At 31.4% G+C, this 25,052-nt stretch overlaps 2 protein-coding genes and 1 long non-coding RNA gene across 6 annotated transcripts; 2 read left to right on the forward strand and 1 right to left on the reverse strand.

The window, feature by feature from the left end:
* The first annotated feature begins 1,199 nt into the window (after positions 1-1,199).
* Positions 1,200-9,846, forward strand: LOC123883411. 3 transcript variants are annotated; one of them, XM_045932203.1, is made up of 12 exons: positions 1,201-1,434; positions 2,344-2,462; positions 3,434-3,823; positions 4,315-4,425; positions 4,575-4,665; positions 5,148-5,216; positions 5,569-5,646; positions 5,804-5,893; positions 6,019-6,069; positions 6,947-7,180; positions 7,273-7,446; positions 9,729-9,846. In XM_045932203.1, exons 2-11 carry the CDS (start codon positions 2,380-2,382, stop codon positions 7,402-7,404), a joined length of 1,329 nt encoding a protein of 442 aa, XP_045788159.1. In that variant the 5' UTR covers positions 1,201-1,434; positions 2,344-2,379; the 3' UTR covers positions 7,405-7,446; positions 9,729-9,846. The 3 variants fall into 3 exon arrangements, with proteins under 3 accessions (XP_045788160.1, XP_045788159.1, XP_045788158.1); XM_045932204.1 differs by lacking the exon at positions 9,729-9,846 and having other exon boundaries at positions 1,200-1,434; positions 2,347-2,462; positions 5,807-5,893; positions 7,273-7,592; XM_045932202.1 differs by lacking the exon at positions 9,729-9,846 and having other exon boundaries at positions 1,202-1,434; positions 2,347-2,462; positions 7,273-7,592.
* LOC123883412 (plasma membrane ATPase 1) lies at positions 7,881-14,944 on the reverse strand. The gene is made up of 22 exons (XM_045932205.1): positions 14,846-14,944; positions 14,371-14,499; positions 13,211-13,330; positions 12,990-13,106; positions 12,337-12,474; positions 12,118-12,252; positions 11,845-12,024; positions 11,544-11,750; positions 11,314-11,433; positions 11,105-11,224; positions 10,738-10,860; positions 10,524-10,628; positions 10,285-10,429; positions 9,995-10,156; positions 9,658-9,896; positions 9,510-9,542; positions 9,325-9,406; positions 9,063-9,223; positions 8,754-8,954; positions 8,458-8,640; positions 8,109-8,290; positions 7,881-8,019 (listed from the first exon to the last, which is right to left on the reverse strand). Exons 2-22 carry the CDS (start codon positions 14,437-14,439, stop codon positions 7,923-7,925), a joined length of 2,919 nt encoding a protein of 972 aa, XP_045788161.1. The 5' UTR covers positions 14,440-14,499; positions 14,846-14,944; the 3' UTR covers positions 7,881-7,922.
* A 2,383-nt stretch (positions 14,945-17,327) lies between these two features.
* On the forward strand, positions 17,328-20,700 carry LOC123883413. Of its 2 annotated transcripts, XR_006800164.1 has the most exons (7): positions 17,330-17,646; positions 18,199-18,235; positions 18,374-18,819; positions 19,082-19,181; positions 19,295-19,417; positions 20,152-20,183; positions 20,270-20,583. It is a non-coding gene; the product is annotated as an uncharacterized LOC123883413 (long non-coding RNA). The 2 variants fall into 2 exon arrangements; XR_006800165.1 differs by having other exon boundaries at positions 17,328-17,646; positions 18,374-19,181; positions 20,270-20,700.
* Positions 20,701-25,052: the final 4,352 nt, after the last annotated feature.

Below are 25,052 nucleotides of genomic sequence, written 5' to 3' on the forward strand. Positions count from 1 at the left end.
AAATAGTCCACGCAATAGTATGCCAAATTAACATTCACCTCAATCTATCTTTTCTACCCACACACCATGCCCACCGAGTTGGATTAACATATTGGATTAAGCACAATCATAAATAGTTTTGACACTACACTTTCATCCAAAATCTTAACACATTGATTTATATACATATATTTATTGTTGAATCTCAACAGAATGATTATTTGAGTAGATTTTCCACAACGAACGCCCTATATTTCATTCAGCTTTAGTTTAAACAAAACAACTGCACTTAATGGCCTGTGATGAGTTTTTGTGCAAGGTGCGCTGGTTGTATATTGAGGACTAATGGAAGACAAAATGTAAAAGGGGTGGGAAGAGTGTACCACTTGAAATTTGCTATCTACCAATTAAAAATTCGAAAAATACATATGAGTTGATTTTAAAATAGGGATTGAAAGTTGTGATGGAAAATCTTTTTTGCACTTCAAAATTTGCTAAATTGTTTTACATGAACTAAAAATGAAATTTGAAATACTTATAAAGACCAAAAAAAAATTTAACTCCGAGAAAAAGTAAAACACATAGGTGCATATTTTCAATAAAGACATATACAAAAAAAAAACCCGCAGAATCTCGCAGAGTTTTATGATCTTTAAACATGAGTTTGATTTATGATGGAAACAATTCTTTGTCGGAACTTTTGATTACTGAGACCTCTTCTTCTCGAAACTAGAGGATTTAAAAAAGAAATAGCTTCAACATCTCAACTTTACTAAAAACTCGCTCATTTAAATTCTTCATAAACACGTACAAACTTAGTGAAGATTCTTCATAAATGAAGCATAAAACTTATTTTAACTGAGATGCCCCCATAAACTAGTTTCATGGTTACAAAGTGGATTCCCACAAATGTGATATTAGAAGTATTTATTCTCATGTTTGTTAGAAGGAATTTCAAAATTATTCCCAACAACAAATTGTTCCTAGAAAATTTTTGTACCCACGTACATGGACATCCTAACCAAACCCTTTTTTTTGTAAAATTCCTTGGAATAGAGTTCCCACTATTATGATTCTGGGAAAGTTAATCCCGAGATTAATTTTTACATTCATGAAACAAACACACCCGAAATTAAAATAAGCTTGAAAATAGAGGACTAAATAGCAATTTTAGAGGACCTATTAAGCAATTTTCCTTCTTTTATTGGTTTGGGTCCACTTGGAAAGACAGAGAAGTTAATCCAACCCAACCCAACAACGGTTTACTTCTTTCTTTCTCTTCTTTTCTTTCTTCTCAAACTCCCTCATAACCAAACAGAGTGTTAACATTTTCCATCCATTTTCCATTTTTAATATTCCCACATTTTCCTCTAATTCCGATCCGAATCCAAACATCTTCCGTTAATGGTTGCGTTGAAGTGTCTTCTTGTTATTCACTGAACCCAGAACTCTTTGGTAATTATTATTAGCATTTTTGTTTTTAATTTCCGTGAATTTTTATGCTAAGATTTATAAATAATCAGTTTTGAAGATCAAATCAATGTATATAATATTAGAAGTTTATGAAGTTTTTGTTGCCCATTATCTGTTTGATAAAATGCCAACTCTTCCTTTAACATAGTAAATGTATTAGCTTTTGCAGGCTAATAATCTGCTTCAGTGTAAAGTTTGGTTTTTTTAATTTCCCTATTTTCAGTTGTGTCTGAATTGTATGAAAAAAAATATGCTTTAGTTGTGGATGATTAAGGCCCTGTTTGGATAATCAACTTATTTGCAGCTTACAGTACAAGTGCTTGTCATATTAAGTGTTTATGAATAAAATTGTTTTTGTATGGGCTTATTTGTATATATCTACTAGCATAAGCAATTATGAGACTGTCTGGAGAGCTTATGGAAGCAGCTTACGACATGTCCATAAGCTCTCCAATTTGACTTTACTTTATCTTTTGTTATAGGAATAGCTTATACATACATAGTAATTAGGTTACTACTCCTATTGAGCATAAGCACATATTAATAGGGCCGTTAATTTTATATAATGTTGACTCACTTTCACATGGAGATATGTACTTACTTGATTACTCTTGAGTTTATTTTGTTTTGTTTAATGAATGCAAGATATTGTGAGAAATCTATATAAAATGTTCCTGAATTTTTGTTTAAATATGTTAGGCAAGACTATAGGAGTGTGAGATTCTTTCTTTTTCCTATAGGATGTGCTGGAATATAGTTGCACAATAAAGTCCTTGTCTTACTTTCTCTTGTGTGCTTGTTTTATTTAATTTTACTATTTCAATTTATTTTTTTAAAATTTACTCCCCTTTTTGGAAATTGATTCCTTCCAATGTTTTTACTTGTTCTTTGAAGTTGGTGCTTGTTGCATCAGTCAAAACAGAAAACATGAGTGAAGAGTCTAATTCTTATGGAAAGGCTACGGATCTCTTGAATCAGCTGGAGGATATCCTTGAATCTGATGCTCTAATGTAAGGTTTAATGATTTTGTACACAAACTAATATTGTGATCACCCTGATTGTTGATTCAGAAACTTGTGGGTTTTGTGGCATTTGGCACTGAACCTACCTTGTACGATATCAACAAATTGGGAAGTTGCCTTTGATATGGTTGAAACGAATAAAATGAAGAATGGAGTTGTTATTTCCATTTAATTGGTTTGTCTAATTTTGATTGTTTTAATTATTTATGTTCACTATCAAACACTTTCATGACAGTATTATCTCTGTCTGAATACCCCCGTTTTACTTGCCATCAGTGTCAGGTCTTATTTTATAGCTCACACATTGCGGAAATGGGCTTTGATTTTTGACTTATTTCTAAAGAATTGTGTTTTTCATTTTACAACTCGCTACGTGATGTTTTGAGATAAAACATATTGTTCATCAAGTCTATGAACTACCTCTAAACTTGTGAAAAATTTAGTATGTTGCTATATACTTGGTATTCTCTTAACATTCTACTTTTGTGAAAAGTGTGGGATCATCCTTTTGAATGTCATTCAAAATGATTAGAAAGCCAAAGTAGTTGCTCAAAATTTGGAAGGGATACTTTTTACAATCCATTTTGTTTTCTTTAGTTTATCTGTTGGACTTGGTGCCGCAACACAATATGCTTCTGTATGTCTTGAACCTGTGTTTATGTTAATCAAAATACTGTGCTGTCTTCTCTTCTCGCTTTAACATGTTCATCATAGATGTTTGATAGTAGTATTTTTTGTTTGTATAAAAAATATGCCAATTTTTATTTAGCAAACATCTGTGAATTTCACTCTAAGAAGTCTATGGGTAACACAAAAATGTTTAGATATAACCTTGATTGTTAGTATAACACCCTGTTAGCAACCACTTCCTTTAGGTAAATCTTGATTGTTTGTTGCTTGATTTACCTAAAAATTATTGATTCTTCTAAAGATGTTTTCCCTTATGCTTTTGGATCCAGTGATGAGCTGGGGTTTATTCATCCATCCCAGTTTTCCTTGTTAAATGAAGAATCTGGCATTTCAGCAAATTTATCTGATGAAGCTATCCATCAATCAGCAGACAGGATAGCAAGCTCTGACCAATATTCCAAGCTTGAGAAACTATGCTTCTGGAACAGAGATCATAAATTGGGAATTTCAACTCATGTACTTCTACCGTTATATAAAGCAGCTAAACATGCATTTTTTACGGCATTTAAACAATACAAGATGTGTGGCAATCAATCTGACAAAGTTGGGATTTGTTTACCTGCTTTAGCATCCCATGACCATCTTGAAAACATACTTTTGAGACACAGCAAGTCTCTTCTACTGCTAAGCTGTGATTTTATAACTGCTTGGAATTGCAGGTTATCTTCTTCTCTACTGATATTTTCTATATGATGTTATTGACATTTGTAAGTCAACACCATAAGTTAGATTAGTTATATGTCACCTTTGTTCTTAGAGATAGGTATTAAAGTGCTTCTCCTTCAATGTTTTGACATCCTCTTAGACCTCCTAAGCTTGTTCAATTTTATTTTTATTTTTTGACACAGCTCGTTCAATTGTTATTTTATGCCTTTCTCTCCTTAGCTCTTTCCGCACCCCAATAACAATAAATATATTTCACCACATATTAGAAATTATGGATTGGTTCGTAAAAACATCATTAGTGGGAATTTCTCGTATTGAGCTTATTTCATTAGTGTGATTTGTTTGGAGATCTTGTGATTTTGTAACTTTATATTTTGTTTAAAAACATCATTAATGTAAGGAAAGAAAACATACAAAAATAGAAAAAATTGCTAGAAATTAGATATTTCTTAAAAATCTCTGTTTCTCTGTGTGCATATTGCAGAAAGTTATTAGTGTCCAAGAAGAAGCAGATCTCAATGTTTGTAGATGAACTTCGACTTTCAGAACTTGTGCTCTCGTGCTCACCCAAAAGTGAACAAGCTTGGAGTCATAGGTATGCAGGATAAATATTTTTCAGAGGAGTACTATATACATTCGAATTTTGAATACTGATTTTTCTTTTGATAAATGTTTTAAATACCAATTGATCCTAAGGTTTTGGAACATTAATAACCATCTAATGCATACAAGTATTTTATCTAGGCGATGGGTGATCAAGTCAATCTCTGCAAACTGTTCAAATTTCAAAGAGATTTTGGGAAAAGAATCTGAGCTGGTGGAAAAAATAGCTGAGGTCTAAGTTCAGTTCAATTGGAAACTTTTTCTAATGTTCATTTAGTTGATTGATTTTCTTACCCAAGTGAAGGATAATTGTTACTATATATATACTATATAGTAGCATTTGTGTGTGTGTGTGTATATATATATATATATATATATATATATATATATATATATATATATATATATATATATATATATATATATATATATATATATATATATATATATATATATCATTTTACATTTTCTATTTAACACGTTTGATGTGTCAGTCCATTTTATTTTGCATTGAAAACATTAAATAGTCTACAAAACATCATATCACTGAAGGGAAAAGATAGAGGGCCAAAAAACAAGACATCTGCTGTTGATTTTACTTGATATATGTAATGCTTCACCTTGCCATAGATATAAGGGCTTACATATCAAACAAACCAGCATATTTTGAGTTAAACACCCATTATTCCTCATTTTTACCCCTTTCATTTTCAGAGATCAAAGATGAATTATCGTGCATGGAATCATCGTTGCTGGTTAATCTCATACATGACCAATGAACAGGTATTGATCAATGGTATTTTTATTTTTGCAAATTGTATCTTGTAAGTATCACAGTATAATTCTGGATCAAATTGTGTTTAATTTGGCCCAATAACATTGTGTTGGACTCACCTGGGCTTGCCCCTACCTGACCAGTAACTTTGGTCAGTCCAAATCGAGTTAAGCTGAGCTATTTAATCCAAAAAATCATAAACTATTTTTCATTATGAATTACTTAAAATTATAGTGAAAATAAAAGTGGAATTATGTCATAATTAAATATACAATACTTATTCACTCCAAATGAAACATGTCTTGTCAATGATTTGATTAATGGCTTTCATGGAGTCTAATTAAAGATGTGGTTATTTAGGTGCTATCTGAGATGAAGAAATCCAGAAGTTGGGCTGCACTGCATGTTTCCGATAATTGTTGCTTTCATTATCGCAGAGTAAGTTTTGATTTAGTTGTTTGAACCAGATACTGATTGTTATAGTTTACACGATTTATATATCTTTTGAGTAAGAAGACTGTTTTGTACACGTTATTTGATGTGCTTGAGTTGAGATTTAGCTCTCTTGACAATCATAACATCCATCATATTGCAGCAGCTACTGCAGAAAATTATGGAGGACCGAAGTTACGTAGAAGAAACTGCATCTTATGGTCATAATGCTGATATTGTCCAAGCAGTGAAGGTAATAGTCCTACTCATTTATTTTCATTTTTAGTATATGATCCGATGTACTCTTGATTTTAAGTCTTGTCTGAAGGGCCTATGATTGAAGCCAGACCTTTGATTGTGACAGTTATGATTTGTCAGGACGAACTTGATTGGAATGAAATATTGATAAAGCGTTACGTCGGAAGAGAGGTAGGTGGCCTTTGTATGTTTATTATTAATTATAATCATTAATTACTAATTTATCATTTATCGCTATCATTATTACTTATTAGGCTAAAGTGATACATGGATCGGCTAGAGCCATTATAAATAATATCTTCATTATCTGTGGGTTTTTGAATTCATGAAATTGTTGTATGTGATCAGTATGTCAATAAAATATTGAATCCCAACAACTTCAAGATGAAAATTAGAGAGCATGCCATAATAACCATACCATGTCTCGTCTTTTAAGTATCTTAGATCCATTATACTAAACAATGAGATTAAGGGAGATATTAATCATAGGATCCCAAGCAAGGTGGATGAAATGAATGCTTTAGGTATTTAAAAGTAAAGGAAAATTCTACCGCACACTTATAAGACCTGTACTATTGTATAGAATTGAATGCTATGCTGTTAAAAGTCAGCAAGAAATTAAGATCAATGTTGCCAAGACGAAAATGCTATAGAAGTCAATATGAAAGTTCAAACTTGGGGATTTTTATATTTTTATTTTATGGTTATGAAAACAGAGGGACCAAAAACATAGATTTTAAGTTGAAGAGGTGATAACTTATTGAACCGTTTTCAACTTTTATCAGAGATTGCTCTGCACTGCTGTTTGGAGTTGGGACTCTTTGGTATTTTGTACTATTATCATGATTATAAATTTACCCTACTTTCCAGAAAATCATTCAACTCATACAACTCTACAAGTGCAAGTGCTTCATCTTCATTTTAGCTATAATGGTCTCATCCCAAGTCTATATGCAAGCCACAATTGCATTTATGGTTCCCTGAATACAGTATGTTTTTCTACTATAGTAAACTGTTTTAGATGGGTAATATTTTTCATTTTAAACAGGCTCTATGGCTTCATCGTCGCTTTCTTTCCATGTGCTGGATAAATAGTTTTCCAACTGTTTCTAGTGATGAATCCTACCATTCCAAGGAGGCAACTAGCAAGTATCATGACTTTGGAACCTTTCTGCAGAATGAATTATGTCTCCTTCATGCCTCAACTTCTGCTGATGATGATTATGGGGATTTCCAAGCACAAGCTACATATTCTGCGAGTTACATATTGTGGTTGAAAGTGGTATGTGAATGTTTTCTCCTTAGCCTTTCCATTTTAAGACTGCTTATCTAGATTACTTGCTCAGGCCTTCTTAAATATGTTATGTGCATCAGCAAGTGCCGAAGCCTCATGAAAGTGAGCTCTTTGAGAAGATAAGAGAGATAGATTTGAAGACGTTACTGGATAAGTCATGCCCAGAGAGATCCTCTCTGTTCAATTACTTTATGAGCTACAAAGCTATGTGAGAGAGTTGTTCTCATATCTCAAGGCAAGAAGCAGGAGTTTTGGTAAATTTTTTACAGCTCTAATAGAAGAAAAATGATTGTTTATTATTTTGATTTTTGATGTCTTGTATATTAGATTTTCCTTGCATGTTTTCTGACAACACTGAGAATAAGTTTACAAATAAAGATTTAGCATTTCTGAAGAGTGATTGATTTGTGCAAATAATAAAATTTTAAGTTGTAACACAAAATAGGTACAATAGCAAAAGAAGTGAAAGAAGAAAAAAATAGCAAACTATAATAAATTTTTTGTGTGAAAAGCACACAGAAATGTAATGAACAGATACATTATTGAAGTATAGCCCTATAATATGAAACGAGAAACGGACATAATACAGATATATATATATATATATATATATATATATATATATATATATATATATATATATATATATATATATATATATATATATATATATATATATATATATAGAGTGTCACATGACAGAACGATGATAGATAAAAATCATAAGATTTTAGACAGTGTAGTGCCCATTCATGGTCTCAACGTCCAAACCCCTTAGCCTGGCAAACGATTCCACTCTTCCTTTCAGTGTGTGAAGCTCTCTCAACCTGCATCGTGAGGAAGATAATTAGGGTAAGAAGGAAAATCATGGTTTGATAAAATAAAACTATGAAACAGTTTGAAGATGAACAAAGACCTTGCTAACTCTGCTCGCCTCTTAGCCTCGTCTGCCATTGTATTTATTTCTCTATGGTTGTTGTGCTTCTCTGCAAACCCTTTTGACTCAAAAGAGCGAAGACCGTGCAAGGTTCTCTGCTCAGCAGCCCATGCAGCCTCACGAGATTCTTTACCAAAATCATTTTTGTTGGTGAATGCAGTCTGTTAATTTGAACAAACAAGAAGCTATATTAGTACATTATCATTCTTTATGAATCTTGAAAACCCAACCAAATACACTGACAGTGTAATTTTTAAATAGACTTTACATATAGTCCAACCATATTTTATCCTCTTTAAGTTTATTTAAGTTCAGTCATAGTACTCACTCTTTGGTTTACCACCAGATTCCAAGCCCTTCCGCTTAGTTGATAAGCAACAGCAAACTTTAAAGGGTCAAGAAACACATAAGTTACAATGTTGAACAACCAAATGACTAATGCCCAGCCCATTCCTATGCCTCTGATTCCAGCAATTTCCCAATTGGCATATGCTGATATGAAAGTTGCAACCTGGGAATACAGTGAAATGAGATAGTGACTTAGTGAGGCTTTCTCCATAGAAAAGTCCACTTGATTTTATAATCAAGTTTGAACAATGCAACAAGGTTAGAAAAAAGCAGTACCAGCTGAGCAACAATAAAGGCAAAAACAAGCAAAAGACCAGGTCTTTCTGTGTAGGACCAACCCCTGGACCGTGTCACAAAGATTAAAGCTTGACTAATGGTACTGACTTGAAGATAGACAGCAGAAGCAAACATCCCTTTCATTTCATGAGTTACAGGAGCATGAAAATTGGTGCGGATGTGGGTCACACCAAAACGGTCCTGCACCAAAAAAAATCATTATCATGATTCATATCATTCATTGTAAGAAAGAGGAAAAATAAAAGACAAAAAATAGTGGTCTTAAAAGATTAGAAGGAAGATCCTTACAGGAAAGAAGTTTGTTTCAAAGATTATATAGAAGAAGATCACTGTCATTAGAGCCAGATAGGTACCAAGAATAACTCCAGTTGCAAAAATTTCACTAAGCTTCCAACTATCTGGAAGTGGAGAAGGCTTAACCCTATCTTTAGATATTGTCATGATGGTTCCTATTAAATAAAAATGCTAAAAAGTTAGGAACGAAGAAAGAAAATAGACCCTCAAATTTTAGAGATTTGAGATTAAGGTGCTAGAAAGTAGTGAGTATTACCATCATTGAGAATGGCAATGATAAGAACCATAAAGGGTGGAAAGTCAAAACTCCAAAAGGCGTTAAGTAACATGAAACCCAGCTGAAATGATAAACAAATTGAAAATGAGAAAAAGGTTGATGATCCTGGTCCTTTGTTGAAAACTATCAATATATATATATATATATATGCACAAAAAACTTACCACAATACGAATAGTGATAGATACAGCATATATCTGTAAAGGAAGAGAAAGTAAAAATTAAAAAATAATGAATTGTTGTCACATTAAGAAATAATAGAAATGTCCCTAAAAAGAACAGAAATTGAAGATTTCATAGTCTTGGAATTACTGTGTAGTTTTTCATTCTCTGGAAAATTGCACGGCTAGTTAAAACTGCACTTATGATGACACTCAAACCAGGTTCTGTCAGCACTATGTCAGAAGCGCTTCGAGCAGCATCTGTAGAATCTGCTACTGCAATACCTATGTCAGCTATCTTTAAGGCAGGTGCATCATTCACTCCATCACCAGTCATCCCACAAATGTGCTTTCTAGCTTGTAATCTCTTCACAATCTCATACTTGTGTTCTGCGGTAAACACGTATTATCAGAAATTGAATAAGACACTAGATTAAGACATTAACTTAGAGTTCCTATGTGCTAAGATCACTGCTTGCTTGGCTTACCAGGAAAGACACCAGCAAAACCATCAGCATTCTCAATGAGATCATCAATGGAGACAGAACCTAATTGATCTTTATTTTCGCCAAGCAGTGACGATGAAGGATACATGTTAGTCCCCATCCCTAGACGCCTTCCTGTTTCCTTTCCTATTGCAAGTTGATCACCTGAAAGTTTTTTTTATAGCATCAGTACAACTTATCATTAAATCAGCATTTCAAATGCCATATTATGCCATCTAAGATATTTGCAATACACAAAATGAACTTAAAATTCAAATAATAGTGATACATACCGGTGATCATTTTGACACTAACACCAAGATCAAGAGCTCTTCTGATTGTTTCTGCACTATCATGGCGAGGAGGGTCAAAAAGAGGGAGAAGGGCAACAAACTCCCATGGTCCTCCTGGACTGTCCTTAGTTCCCTCAGGTACTACCTATATGGAGAAAAAAAAACTTCGGCGCTAAAGAGGAAAATATACACAATAATTCACTTTTCAGTTTATGAAGAATTCATAGAAGGAAATAAACCTGTCTTGCAACCCCAAGAGAACGAAGTCCACGTTCTGCAAATCTGTCAATCATTGCATGAACCTTTTGGCTAATTTCTGCCTTATTATGTGCAAGATTGAGAATCTACACAGTATATGAGAAGAGTTAAATAATGCTCATACAAAGTGTTGTGTTACTATGGTAGGTTGCATGGTTCTTGAAAACTGAAAAGTGAGAATGGATTATGTATTACCTGCTCTGGTGCACCTTTGCTAACCCTGTGCATAGTACCAGCAGCATCAAAGTATGTAAGTGCAGTTCTTTTATCAGTTGGATTGAATGGAAGGAAGTGAACTTCTTTTATTCCAGCTCGTGCCTTGCGAAACCAAAAGACTATTAGTAGACTAACCATGTTTCAATTATACCAGATGATGGAAACAAACTTGGAAGAATTCTACAATTAGTTAAGAAAATTTTTTATATTCAATCTAGGATACTAATTAAACTATCATCTACCAAATTGATAAAGATTCTGAAATTAACTGCAAAAACAATAGCAAAAAGATTGAGTATTTTCAATCATGTAACTCGTAAGTTGTAAGACTTATTTGAATTTGTACCTCCTTTGGGTCTGCCAACATTGAAACGATTGCACAATCAATTGCATCTTGGTTCTCCATCCTCGACGCTCTTGCAGCCATAAGTACAACCAAATCCTTGTCAACACCTTTGGCGAAAACCTGCCAGATATTAATGATTATTAGGGGAAACAAAGTGAACATACATGAAATTTATGTCCAAGTAATTGATGTGTTAGATTCTGTCTTACCTCAATCATTTCCCTATCCACTGTAAGCTTGTTAAGAGTTAATGTGCCTGTTTTGTCGCTACATAACACATCCATGCCAGCCATTTCTTCAATAGCAGTCATTCTCTTTGTTATGGCACCCTGCAACAAGATTATATATGATAAACTTAAGCTTGACAATAATAAATTCTTATCTTTAAAAAGCTACTGGAAAATGTTAATCAATGTACTAATTGTATAACATTGCAAACCTGCTGAGACAACTTATGTGAACCAATAGCCATTGTAACTGAAAGAACAGTTGGCATTGCAATAGGGATTCCACCAATTAGTAGAACAAGAAGGTTATCAATACCATTTCTGTATCCATATCCGTGGACGCCGTATATCACAATGATTTCAATAATCATTCCAATAGCAATTGAACAGATACAGAAATTCCCAATAGATGTCAGAACCTGTTATAAATGTCAATGTCATGTCATGAGCTGAAAATATTACATGAGACAGAAAACATTCATTCACACAACAATACATTCTGTATATATGAACCTTCTGGAAATGTCCAACATGAGTTGTGTTTTCGACAAGATGAGCTGCTTTCCCAAAAAATGTGTGAACTCCAGTTGCAATGACTATGGCCTCAAGTTCTCCTTGCTTGCAGGTTGAACCAGAATATACTCCTTCTCCAGGATGTTTTGTCACAGGAAGTGACTCTCCAGTAAGAGCAGACTAAAAGTACAACAAAAACATAGTCATTGATGTCATTTGTTTTGATACTTGAGTCGCGCATTAGCGATTTTAGAATACTTTTATGAGTTTTACCTGATCAATCTTCAAAGGATCTCCTTCAAGGAGACGTGCATCCGCAGGAATAATGTCACCTAGCTTGATACTAACTATGTCTCCAGGGACCAACACTGAAGCGTCTTCTTCGCTCCATTTTCCATCACGAAGTACCTATACATTAAATTTAATTAAAATTCAAAGGAACTATGAATTGAACAAGATAAAATAACAAAGGCATTGGAAGAGAAGAAAAACCTTTGCTTTTGGAGCCAATCTTGCCATAAGGGCAGCAGCTGCATTACCAGCATTGTTTTCTTCTATGAAACTTATGGTAGAGTTTATAATTAGCAAAATAATTATGCCAACAAAATCTTGATAATCTCCACGTTTCTTCTGCAGAATAAAGGAATTATTATATTAAACTTTACTGCATGATGGATAGTAATTTGTGAACAACCAGTTCTGAGAAACAAAAATTTTATTGATTAATGTTGAAATCAATGTTAAAAAGATCGAACCGGTGAAACCTTCGGGTCATGGTTCAATCGGTTAAACCAAATGACTAATAAATAAGTATTAAAAAGTATGAACTATTGAACTGTAGTTGAACCCGATTCAATATGATTCTGACAGACTAAGAACCCACTGTGGTTGAGCCAACCAGCGGACTGACCAGTTCCTAGTTGAACCGGCAGGTCGGATTCCAAAAACATGATTTTTCACGATTTATTATAAATTGTTAAGTAACGGTTATAGTAGCGCTATAGCATTGTAGTGTAGCAGAATTTAAAGAAAATGTTATTTTTCCTATCTGCAATCGACAACACTAAATTTGTAGATTAATTGACCTAAGGGAAAACCATGGGAATATAAAAAATAAAAAAATAAAAAAGAAATAAAAGGTTTACCTTTCCATTATGATCTACCCCTCCATGTGCCATAGCAATGGCCATGATAGCAGCAGCTTCCATAACCCATGACAAAGGATTCCACATAAACCCTAAAAACTTTAGTATTTTACTTTCCTGTACAAGAAATGAAAATTACATAAACTATCAGTTACATAAACTATCAGTGAATTAGCAACAATTTGGTAAGAAACTATAAGCACTTAAGTTAGGCTTTTAACCTTCTTTTCTTCAAGTTTATTGTATCCAAACATATCAAGCCTATTTTGTACTTGTTCAGAGCTTAAACCTTCTTTTGTGCATTTGAGATTATCAAAAACCTCCTCAATAGGAATGTTCTCCTATATACATACAAAAAATTCCAAGTTTATCAAATGCATAACAATGATCTTTGTTGAGAAGCATGGTAGAATTAACAAAGAGAAAAATAAATTTATATAAAGATTGATTCATCGATCGATTTTTTATATAACGATAGATTATTTTAAATCGACCGAACGAAGAATGGATTACAATATTTTTAAGATACGCTATATATAATGATCGTAACAAAGCTTAATAATTCTTAACTTTCAAATGCAGTCCAACATGTAACTACTAATAACCAACTCTAACTATTTCTAACAGTCTTCACCCTTATTAATAATCATCAGGTATATTCTAAAAATTTCATCACATTTTTCTACGAGAAATGCTAACATCTACCCTAAGAGCACATATTAGAAAGTCAAACTTAGTAAAATTCTCTTAGAATTAGTGCACTATTTAGTTAAATTTTAAACGTTAAACTTTTAAATTATTTAATGCAAAATTTCTAATTTTAGAAACTTTAACATGAGCCCTACCTTTAGGTTACATGTTAGTTTGACTCTTTTCCGATTTCATTGCACGTCTTCATCTTTTTGAGTTTGAACTCAAGAAATACAAAGAAGGGGCACAAAGTTTATTGATTAAATTTTTTATTTTAAAAGATAACAAAAAGAAATTCAACTTTTTTTTTAAATAGAAAAATCAAATTAATTAGTTTCTAGATAATTTCCTAACTGATTAATCAATTATATATCTAATTAATCAACATCACAAATAATCATCTGAAAATTATGAAGGACATAAAAGACTAGTCTTAAAGGTAGTTCAGGATTTTATATGCATCACAAATATTTATGTTGTTTCGTACCCGTGATCTTAACTTAATTGGTAAGAATATTGCATTTTATATGTTGGAGCCGGAATTCAAACACTAAACATTCCACTTATTCATTTTAAGGCTGAAATTTTAGATATTAAACTATTTGAAAAAAAAAAAAAAAGTTATGCTAGACAAACATACCACGTCATTGTTTTTTTTTTTTTTTTGTAATTACTTATTTATTTCACATACCAAATCAACAGCTTCCTTTATAACAGCATCAAGAGACAAGGTCCCCTCCACTTTGGTCTCCTCCACCATTTTCTTTCTCTTCCTCTTTCCTTATAAGCTGCTTATTTTCTACTCCCCTCCAATTTTGAGCTGAATCAAAATAACAAACATTTAAATATATTGTAGATTCATGAAATTAATTATAGTTAAAGATAAAAAAATTATATATAAGATGTACCACAAAAGAAATGCTAGTTAAGATCACAATTTTTTTAAACTAAGATAGACATATAGATTTTTTTTTTTTGTATTAACCCTCTGGTTCTCAGGGGAAGGGAGTCCCGATAATAAAAAGTTTGGCCACAAAGTAAGTAAAATCTCGTAAAAAATTATTCCCACCAGGAATTGAAATCGGCTCTGAAACAATAGTGAGTTTTTGAATCATTGCATTTATGTAATAAATGTATGATCACCCTAATATTGTGAGAATTATTACCTTGAGAGAGGTAACATATAAGAATATGATATGATAATATCAAAATTAAGAGATAACATATAAGAATGTCACAAATATATATAGTTGAGATAACAAGAGAACATTAATGGACTTTGTTCTAAGAATGACAAAAACTATAGAGATACAAAAATTTAATTATATATGCATTGTTAGACTCCGCCGGCCAGCTACTGCAATGTCATGTATGAAGTAAACAAAGTTTCAAGAATTTGTATATATGGAAATAATTATATTTATTTATTCAAATATAAGCTATTTTTGCCGCCACGTTTACTATATATTTTACCTATTAATCCAAAGTTCCTTAGCATGCTAATTAAATTAAATTAATATAATTCAACCGTACTTCTTACTATGGTATATATGTACTTTGTTAGTGTGACAAACATACCAATATGAGTATAAGAATTTTAAATACCATTTGATTCGGTCACTACAATACAATTTCTAAGTTGAAACTTTATTATTCTTTTGTTAATGTGTACATTACTTTGGAAACACGATGTTAGTTTCTATTCTTGGCATATGTCAATATTTGATTTCTTTACGGCTAAAAAATATTTATTAAGCAAACAACGAATTGTCAATATGTAATATATTTTTTCTCTATTATTATCTCATCATATACCAAAAACGGCTCGACAATCAATAACAATATCAAGTGTTCCCGTAAACTTAGCTCAGATTTTATATGCAGTAGCACAAAATTTTATGTTAGTTCACAAAAGAATTTTTTGAGGTTCTCTTTTTGCAACCCTTTTGATATGATGGCCCGTGCGACCTTATGAACTGTTTGCAAAGTGAGAAATTTTTTAAATCAAGAAAGAAATGCAATGCATCGAATGTTTAATAGTTTGGTTTTATTTAATCACTAATAATTTTTGTTTTGGTTACCCTTTCTTTGGCTTATTTTGTGCCTTTGTTTTTTAATAAATTTATTTCATGCCTTTTCAAGCATACATATATATATATATATATGTAACCAAAAAAAAGCATCATATATATATATTGCCAAAGAAATAGTGGTATTAATTAAATGGATACTTATATAAAATTTTGGTTTTCAATCTCATCCACTATATATTTTCATAGAAAACTAGGATGATGTTTTTAAATTCCTTACTTATGCAAAATGTCAAGCTCAATAATAAATATGTATATAGACTACTACTACTACGTACCTTTGTCCTTTATATATATACGTATATATAAGCCATTGTTATCATGTTTATATATATTTTTTAAATATAGATAATGTATTTAATATAACTATTTTGTGTAGAAATATTACTAAAATATATCCTTTTACATACAGATATATTCAACTCCAATTTTTTTTGTATATAAACATCTTTTTAGAATTGATCAACAAAATTGACTTTATTTTTTTGAATTATCATGATATTGATATTAAGTTTTCACTATCTTTAGTGGGGCACACAAGATAGGTTATGCTCTCTCAACTGAATTTTCTCAGTACGTATGAGTCAATAATCAAACCCCTGACCAAATGCATAAAAGAATAAAGACTCTTACCACTTTGATCAATTCTTGTCGGTAACAAAATTGAATTTCTATCTCCCTTGAATGAAGGTAATCTTATTTGAAGCCGTTAAACATTAATTATGAGTATCTCTCCGTTGAAAATTAAACGTTGCTTCACTATATTGCGAGTCTAATCGCTAGACACATTTCATATTAGTTAAATTGTTAAGCCACTAGGTTTGGTCTAGTGGTGCGGGATTTGGGTAGTACGCTTAGGTCTGAGTTCGATTCTCAGCTCATTGTAAACCAAAAAATAAATTGCTAGTATTAATTAAGGATATTTAAAAGAAAATAAGTATTTAATAATTTTAAATGAGTTTTTGACTACTCTTGATTCTATCACTATGGATGATGCGGAGCACCTCATTTGGCATTCTCAAGTTCCATTGAAGGTTTCCATATTTGCGTGGTGATTATTGCGGGACAGGTTGCCTACAAAATCCAACCTGATTTCCCGAGGCATTTTATCTTCTGCAGCACATTTATGCATTTCTGGATGTGGGGAGGCAGAGTCAGCTTATCACTTATTCATCTCTTGTAGCTGTTTTGGTTCTCTTTGGGCTTTAGTGTGCACTTGGATTGGCATTCCATCGACGAGTTCTACTACTATCCGGGATCATTTCGTTCACACTAGTAGAAAAATGACTTTTGGTTAAGAGATTCCACTACTGGTATGTGAATAACAGTAGTTAAAACCATTTGACCAAAGGATTCCACTATGGATATTTTAATACCGGTAGTGAAAAGTTCATAGACAAGGGATTTCACTACTGGTTTTCTTAAATCAGTAGTGAAAAGTAGACACGGTGGCAATGTTGTAATTACATTAAAATTTGTTTTAATTAGATTTCACTACGGATTTGGTATTCACCGGTAGTGGAATCCCTATTAGTGTTCATTAATTAATTAATTTGTACATTCCTCATTCTTCATTATCGTTCCCAAAATTTCTTCCCTTACGTACGCGAACGCGAGAACACACCGGAACGCCCTAATTTCTTCATTCTTCATTCTTCATTCTCATTCTTCATCGTTCCCAAATTTCTTCCCAATTTCTTCCCAAATCGCCATCATCCCTAATTTCTTCCCAATTTTCATTCCCAAATCGCCAAATCCCTAAAAATCCCAAAGCGCCATCGTCCCAATTTCTTCAATCATTCTCCAAACCCTAGACGGCGACCCCTTTATCATTCTCCAAATTTGCTTCAATCTGCGGTAACAAGCTTCAATCTGTGGTAACAATCCCTTTTTCTCTCTATTCTTCATTTTTTTATAACCTAAATTCAATTCATATTTTAAATTTTTATCTTCAATTTGTGTGTTGTTCTGCTTCTTCTGCTGTGCCATGCGTTTTTTGGTGTGTTTGAGGGTAATCCTCTTGTTGGGAGGAATGGGTATTGATTTTGCTTATTGGTTAAAGAGTGTTGTTACAATCCGTATATGAAAGTTATTGAAGTTCTTTCTGGTTAGATTCTACATGGAATATATTCTGCTGAAGAAAGTTGTGATTATAATTCTTGGAAGCTTGGTTAGGAAGAGTATATACTAAATTCTCTACTTATATGACTATTGACAGAAGAATATATTACTATATGAATAGAAGCTGTCATGTTTTAGAAATATTTTTTAATTTTTATTGTGTTTAGTGTGGACACATATTGAGTTTGAGCATTTGAATGTATGGTTTAGTACTTTTATGTTAGACAAATTTATCTTGGAAATGAGAAACTTAATTAATGTAAGATTTACATATGCTTATCTGATTTTGTGTTTTTGGTTCCCTGCAGCTCATCTCAGTTGCTGGAATCACTTCCACTTCCAAATGTGAGAATCTTTATTTATATCTTCAATCAGTTTGAATATGTCTTAAATACTTCACTAGGCTAATATTATCATTCCATAACTATAATATTCTGATAACTCCTGAGTTCTATAATATGATTTTCTTATGATATGTTACAGATAAAATGGATTTGTCCTACTGCTCCTACTGCTCCTAATATGCGCACTGTGTTTGTGTGTTTTTTGCTGCAGTGATTGGTTTGGAGTTTTGGTTTTGGTTCGGATTCTAGTTTGCAATTTTACAGGGTCTAGCCTTGTTTGTTAGTAGCTAGCCTTTTGGTTGGTTTCACGCTTTCTGGTTTTGGTTTCAGACTAGGCTTTTGGTTTAAGGAAGAGAGTATTGATTCATCAAAATTTGTACACCTTATTATTAATTCATATATAACTTTCGGTTGAATTACTTGTTCACTTTGATTGGGTTTCATCAACTAGAAAGGGTAAATTTTATTCACATTAGTAAGGTTTGTTTATTATGCTAAGCTTTTTTGTTTGTGATTTATGTCTTTGATTAGGTATGCAGTGAAAGAAAGTAGCATTTCTCATTCTAAGTATAGTTCCATGGAAAGGTAAATAATCTTGAACTCGAATATATACAAAGAGGTGAATTCAAGAAATTTACACCATTGATGTGTCAATTAAAAATATGAAGTTCGATCTAGTAATAATGATATGCCATAGTAAGATTGGTTATGAAATTTCAGTGTTTTGTTTTACTATATGCTTTTTGTTGGGATCAATTCCAGTGAACACTAAAGGTATGTATGTTCAAAATTTTGATGGCTATATTATATTGCTAACTGCTTCATTCTTTTTGTATAATTTTGATAGGAATTAAGGACTAATTTGGGGAAATGAGATAAAGTAGTAGAACTCACTTTGATTTCACATATGACTCTTTGTCAACATATCTATTCAAATTTGTGGCCAGGTATTGTGATTCCTTTGTGTATAGAGAATAGAATAGTCTCCTTGATATATTATTTATTGGCTTAATTTTAGCAAGTTTAACTTAAGAAGTTTTATGATTGTCAATTTATTTAGTTATGAAGGGTCATTCAAGGTTTGTTTGTGCAACCTGGAGATACTTGAGGCAGCCAGCCAATAAGAAGCGGCGCCTGCCTACGTTCACTTGGTTTACCACAAGCACCTTCACCACCTACACAGGTGACAGACAACGCCACCTATATATACTTGTGTATTTTTTTATGCAATAGCTTCATCAGCAAACAATAGCTATGTTAAACTATGACTATTGCAATGTGCATTTTACTTGGTGTAAACTAGTTTAATATCATTCTTTAGTTTTGCTTCTTTGTTTCAATAAGATTAGAAAATAGAACTTGTTATGGTCTCTTCTCTTCTGCCCTTAATTTATGGTATATAACTAGCAGCTGCCACTACACTAGTATCTCATCTTGCATCAGTGTTGCTAAATACTATTGTTACTTAGTTCATTGTATAGTTTGGTTATAAAAATTGTTGTTTAGAATTGAAAATTGCATCGGTGTTTGCTTACTACTGTTGTTTAGAATTGAAGTTTGAAATGGTCTTGTGATGACAGTTAGTAGTAGTTAGTTAATATAATTCTAAGTATTTAGTTTCATGAGTTAAAAAAATTCTAAACTATTGCTAGTTAGTATGCTTAAATGTCTTAGAGTTGTCAAATGAATGCTCTTGCAACAAAGTGTTACAGGCTTATTGGAAATACAGAACAAACTAGTCTTATTGAAGTTGTTCATTGTGTAACAAGACTATTCATTTGGTCACTTAAATAATAGTTCATATTAAGCATATTAAGTGTACCAGAGATTCATATATTCAGATGAGATATATCAGAGTATCACTATCAGAGTAAATTATGCACTATCTAATAACAATATTTGTTGCATGTCAAACAGTTATCAGCGGAGCACCACTGCTATCTCTGTTGGTAAGTTCTATCATGAGTTTTATTCATTTGTTTGTATTTATATTTTGAGTAGTAAGTTCTCATATTAGTGTAAACCTTGTGTCCAGTTTTTGAAAGGGAGGCAATTCTCATGTGATGGAGCCTGCTGCTGCTTTTCTTTCTCAGCAATGGCTAAGTGGTGTATAATTGTCGCTGGTATCTTAACTGCTTAGTAATATTAATGTTGTATCCTTAGCTATTGCTTAGTGAGTTCCATTGTATTGGTGCATTTTTTTCTGAACTGGTATCCTGTATCATTTAGAGCTTGCTGAACATCTTGTACACAAGACTTTTTGCTTTTAATGCCAATTTGCCTTTTCCAAAAAAAAATTGAGTATTGGAGTAGGTATTTGCATAATTGTTTTGGAAGTTTCATTTGCATTGGATTAGGTTTGGTCACCTAGGTATGCAAAAAACGAAGAAAAAAAAAATCAAACATACCACTACTGATATGTGTAAATACCCGTAGTGGAATCCCCAATTCTTAAAAAAAAAAAAACTGGAAACCATACATACCACTACGGATATTGTAAATACCCGTAGTGGAATCTCATACATACCACTACGGGTATTTGTAAAAACCGACGTGGAATCCCCATAATTTTAAATAATAACTACAGTGGAAACCATACATACCACGACGGGTATAAAAAGACCCGACGTGGAAAGTGTATACTTACAACGTCGCCTGCATTTACTACTGGCCGCGGCCAGTAGTGGAAAGTCTGTAATACCAGTAGTTGTATCTCCTTTCTGCACTAGTGTCAGTTCACTTATTTAGCTGATTTGGCTTGCTAGCGTGTGGGTTATTTGGACAGAAAGAAATCACAGATTGTTTACAGGCTCAACCAGTACTCTTATTCAGTTATTGGACAAGATCAAGCTTTTTTCCTATAGGTGGTTGAAGACGACGAGTGTTACTCTAGTTTTAAACTACCATAGTTGGTGGTCTAGTCCTTTGTTATGTTTGAGCCTTGTATGATTTTGATTGTTGTATTTCTTTCTTGGTCTCATTGTAAACTTTGGTAGTCTATCTTGGCACACCTTATGCTGAGGAGGCTGTTTTTCTTCAGTTAATATATATCTCATTTTAGCTTTTTCAAAAAAAAATTAATTTTAAATGAGTACAAAGTCACAAAGGTACTACTAAAAATGAAAGAGGAAGGCATATCCCAGTTTAAATTATAGCTTCTATCAAATAAGATCTTCTCGATAGTTTCTAATAATCTCTTTTGTTGCTGTTGTAAAAATAAAAATATATATAATTGTTTGCGAAAAAGTTATTTACAAACTTCTAAAAAATTGATAATTTCAATTTATACAAAAAAGTTTCTTGATAGCTGCGTGTGATCGAGAGTTAAGAAATAAGTTGTGATAACTATTTTTTTTAAGAAATAAGGTGTTAACTATTTTTTTTTTAAGAAATATAAGGTGATAACTGATAAATAAGTTAGAGATTTGATCCACACCTTTAACATAAAAATTAACAATACTAGTAACATTTTTCTTTAAAAAAAGCTACTAATCATACAAAAAGATAAACATTGATTTTCAAACTTATTGCATGATTTTTCAAATGTTCCTTTAGTCTAATTAATTAAAAATGAGAAAATTTGAGAAGTCTAGCCTTTTATAACTACATTTGAAATCAAGCCACGGTTTCACATGCAAGAATATTAACGCATATAATTGTGAGGTCTCGTTAAACCTAAGTGATAATATTCAACCTATCAATTCGATATATATATTGCCAGTCGAATTAAGATTTACGGACAAAAATATTCATTTTTATGATTGAAGAGGAATGTGTATATGGTCACAACTCCAAATAGGTAGTAGTATAATTTACAAACAAAAATACACACCATTTAATGACATAAAAGAGTCTCTATTATTTAATATATCTTTTATATTTTGGGTATAAAATTATTTTCTCTCTCGTTTCACACATGTACGTGTCTAAATTTTGTTTATTTGAGGTTGTGACGACACTAATGTTATGAAACTAACACGTAAAATATATAGGATGTTGAACAACAAGTCATTCCAATTGGAAGCAACGACAATATATTCCGTTTTTATTGTGTTAATTCAAACTAGTAATTTTTTTAATAGAATAAAGTAGTAGTATATTTACGTTTAAAGTCAAATTTATAACCATTTTAGTACTTGACAAAAATAAAAGAACAAAATAGTAGTTTTTTTTATATCTATTAAAAAAAAATAACAAGATGATATACATTTTATAATTTCCATAGTTGGTGCTTAACCCTATGCATAGAAATGATACAATCAATGTAACACTTCCCACGCAATAATGCGATCCTTTTTTGTCCCACACCAATGAATTTATCAATTTTACTCCTATGTTGTACTCCATGTTAAGAATATAAGAATGAAGCTTCTATTTTTTTTAGTAATTAATTGGGTTGCATGTATCGCTAGACATATCGTATCGAAAATTTTGAAAATTTTTTCGTATTGTCGTATCGGTGTCGTATTGTATCGGTATCGTGTCACGTATCAACAGGGGCGTCTCCGAGTTTTAGGAGGCTTTGTGCAAAATATAAAAGTGGCTCCTTAATAAATAAATAAAAAAAAAAAAAATTTTGATTTAAATTGCATATAATATAAAAAATAATAATAATAATAATAATCATTCTTATACTTGTAAACATATAAATTATCAATATTAAACCAATTGCATTAAATCAAATGGGACAAGAAATACAAAATAATTATCTTTGTATATAACGTCAAAAAGGAACCTCTTATAATCTAAGGTTAAATTTTATGCAAAGATTAAAATGGACTAGAACTATATTTACGAGTATAGATGACTAATCTATTGATACTCATATGATATTTGATGAACATTAACAATATATAACTATTATTTCAGGGCCTAAAAATTAATCTATTAATATACATTTGATATTTTATAGGTATAAATAATATATAAGTAATATTATAGGACCTCAAAATTTTGAGTTGAGACCCTCAAAATTTTGAGGCCCGATGCCGTCGCACATCTTGCACATGTGTGCAAGCCGCCACTGCGTATCAAGGCTTCGTGGAGAGGGTTTCGTCGACGGTGAGTTTAGGGTTTCGTTTTGGGTTTGAGAATTTGTGTGAGAGGATAGAGGGTCTGTTTGTTATAGATTTTTTAAAAATAGATTCTTATAGTTAAATAGTTTTGTGCAAAAAAAATTTACAAATTTTTTTTATAAAAGCTTCAAATGAAAATTTGGTTTGAATAGTTATTCTTAAAATGTTATTTTAGGTATTTGATCATTTTATTGGAAAAAAAATTTATATAAAAATTTCGAAAAATCACTTAATTTTGAAGCTATTTCAAATAGATTTTCATAAAAATTATTTTTAAAATACAACTTTTTGAAAAAATTATGATTTTGACTATGTTTTGATCTTCTATAATATGTGTTTATGTTATATGATGTCAAAATTAGTGTTTCAATTTAGAAAAAATGAATATAAAAAAACTTGTAACATTTTAAAAAACGATTATATTTGATTACTAATATCATTATTAAGTATTATAAAAAATTATAAAAAAATTATATTTTGAAAATATTCGTCGAGACAAATAATTAAACAACATTATATGCTAATATTTGTTTTTATATATTAATAAAAAAATATGATCAAAATAAGTTATATGAATAGTAGGCGTGATTTTCAAACTACGCTTAAAAATAAACATTAGAGTAATTACTGAATAGAACCAAAATTAAACTCTAAAATAGACCTTAGCTTCCTTTATTAATTAAAATAAACTGAAAATTTCCACGGAGTATTTTATAGTTTTCAAAATGTCAGTATGACTAAATATGGTGGCCAAATTTTGACTGGAAAATTATATCGTCAACATATTCTTTCCATGCACGTGTGCATAGTAACCCTTGTGCGAACACCTCTCAAGAAATTGTGATATTCTTGTTGAATTCAAAGTATAGTGGAGACCCAATATATTGTGAGACCAAAAATAAATATTAAAATGATGCCTATTATGTAAAATAAATATTGTAAAAAAAGAAAAAAAAAAATAACAAGGTAACCTTTTTATTAGTGAAGAATGTTTTCAAAAACTCGATATCTAATTTAAGGATGGATTAATATGGGAAATCAATTTCAACTTCCACTAATAGAGGTCTAATTTAAAGTTAGAGTGAAGTCGTGTATATTGAAATTGGCTTGAAAGAATTAGTACATGACACGAAGAAATTAAAATGTATTTATTTGGATTAAAATTCGCATATAATTTTTTAACAATTCTTTTATATTATGGTATAGGTTTTTATTTATTGAAATATTATGGAATAAACAACATTTTAATACTGAAATAAATAATTTTATTCAAAGCTATACTCACATAATTTTGAACCCGTGATCTTAGTGTATTAAATTAAAATTTCAAAAGATTTTAAAACAATCATGTAGTATTCAATCAAGATTTTTATAAAATCTAAAAAAATCTTGACATATTCAATCAAGATAATTAAGATTTATTTTTTTTCTAGGCATCGAAATTCGTTGGTATTCAGTTGAGATTTCTCAGGACTTCTAAAATATCTCTTGGTATTCAAAAATCTACATGTTTTAATGAATTCTTTCATGGAATGGATTTTTGTGAGCCTTTTTCGTTGAAAATACAGAGAACATACTCATTAAACTTTCACCAAAATTCATGAGATTTCATGAGACTCTCACTTTTTTTTATTGTTATATATGATAAGGCAAATGGTACTTCTTCACTTTCATTGATCATAGCAAGGCCTTATATAGCCAATGTACAAGATACAAGTTAGTTACAACAAACTTAACAAACTT

Source organism: Trifolium pratense, linkage group LG5, assembly GCF_020283565.1.
Source record: "Trifolium pratense cultivar HEN17-A07 linkage group LG5, ARS_RC_1.1, whole genome shotgun sequence".
In the NCBI taxonomy this organism is placed as follows: Eukaryota; Viridiplantae; Streptophyta; class Magnoliopsida; order Fabales; family Fabaceae; genus Trifolium; species Trifolium pratense.

Excerpts from the sequence above, each read along its gene's own strand:
- LOC123883412 (XM_045932205.1), bottom strand. The coding sequence starts at position 14,439 with ATGGTGGAGGAGACCAAAGTGGAGGGGACCTTGTCTCTTGATGCTGTT. Across the intron at positions 12,253-12,336 it reads GATTGGCTCCAAAAGCAAAG|GTACTTCGTGATGGAAAATG; the intron begins GTTTTTCTTCTC and ends TTTAATGTATAG. Across the intron at positions 8,020-8,108 it reads AGGCGAGCAGAGTTAGCAAG|GTTGAGAGAGCTTCACACAC; the intron begins GTCTTTGTTCAT and ends CTCACGATGCAG.
- LOC123883411 (XM_045932203.1), top strand. The coding sequence starts at position 2,380 with ATGAGTGAAGAGTCTAATTCTTATGGAAAGGCTACGGATCTCTTGAAT. Across the intron at positions 5,647-5,803 it reads GTTGCTTTCATTATCGCAGA|CAGCTACTGCAGAAAATTAT; the intron begins GTAAGTTTTGAT and ends ATCATATTGCAG. Across the intron at positions 7,181-7,272 it reads ACATATTGTGGTTGAAAGTG|CAAGTGCCGAAGCCTCATGA; the intron begins GTATGTGAATGT and ends TATGTGCATCAG.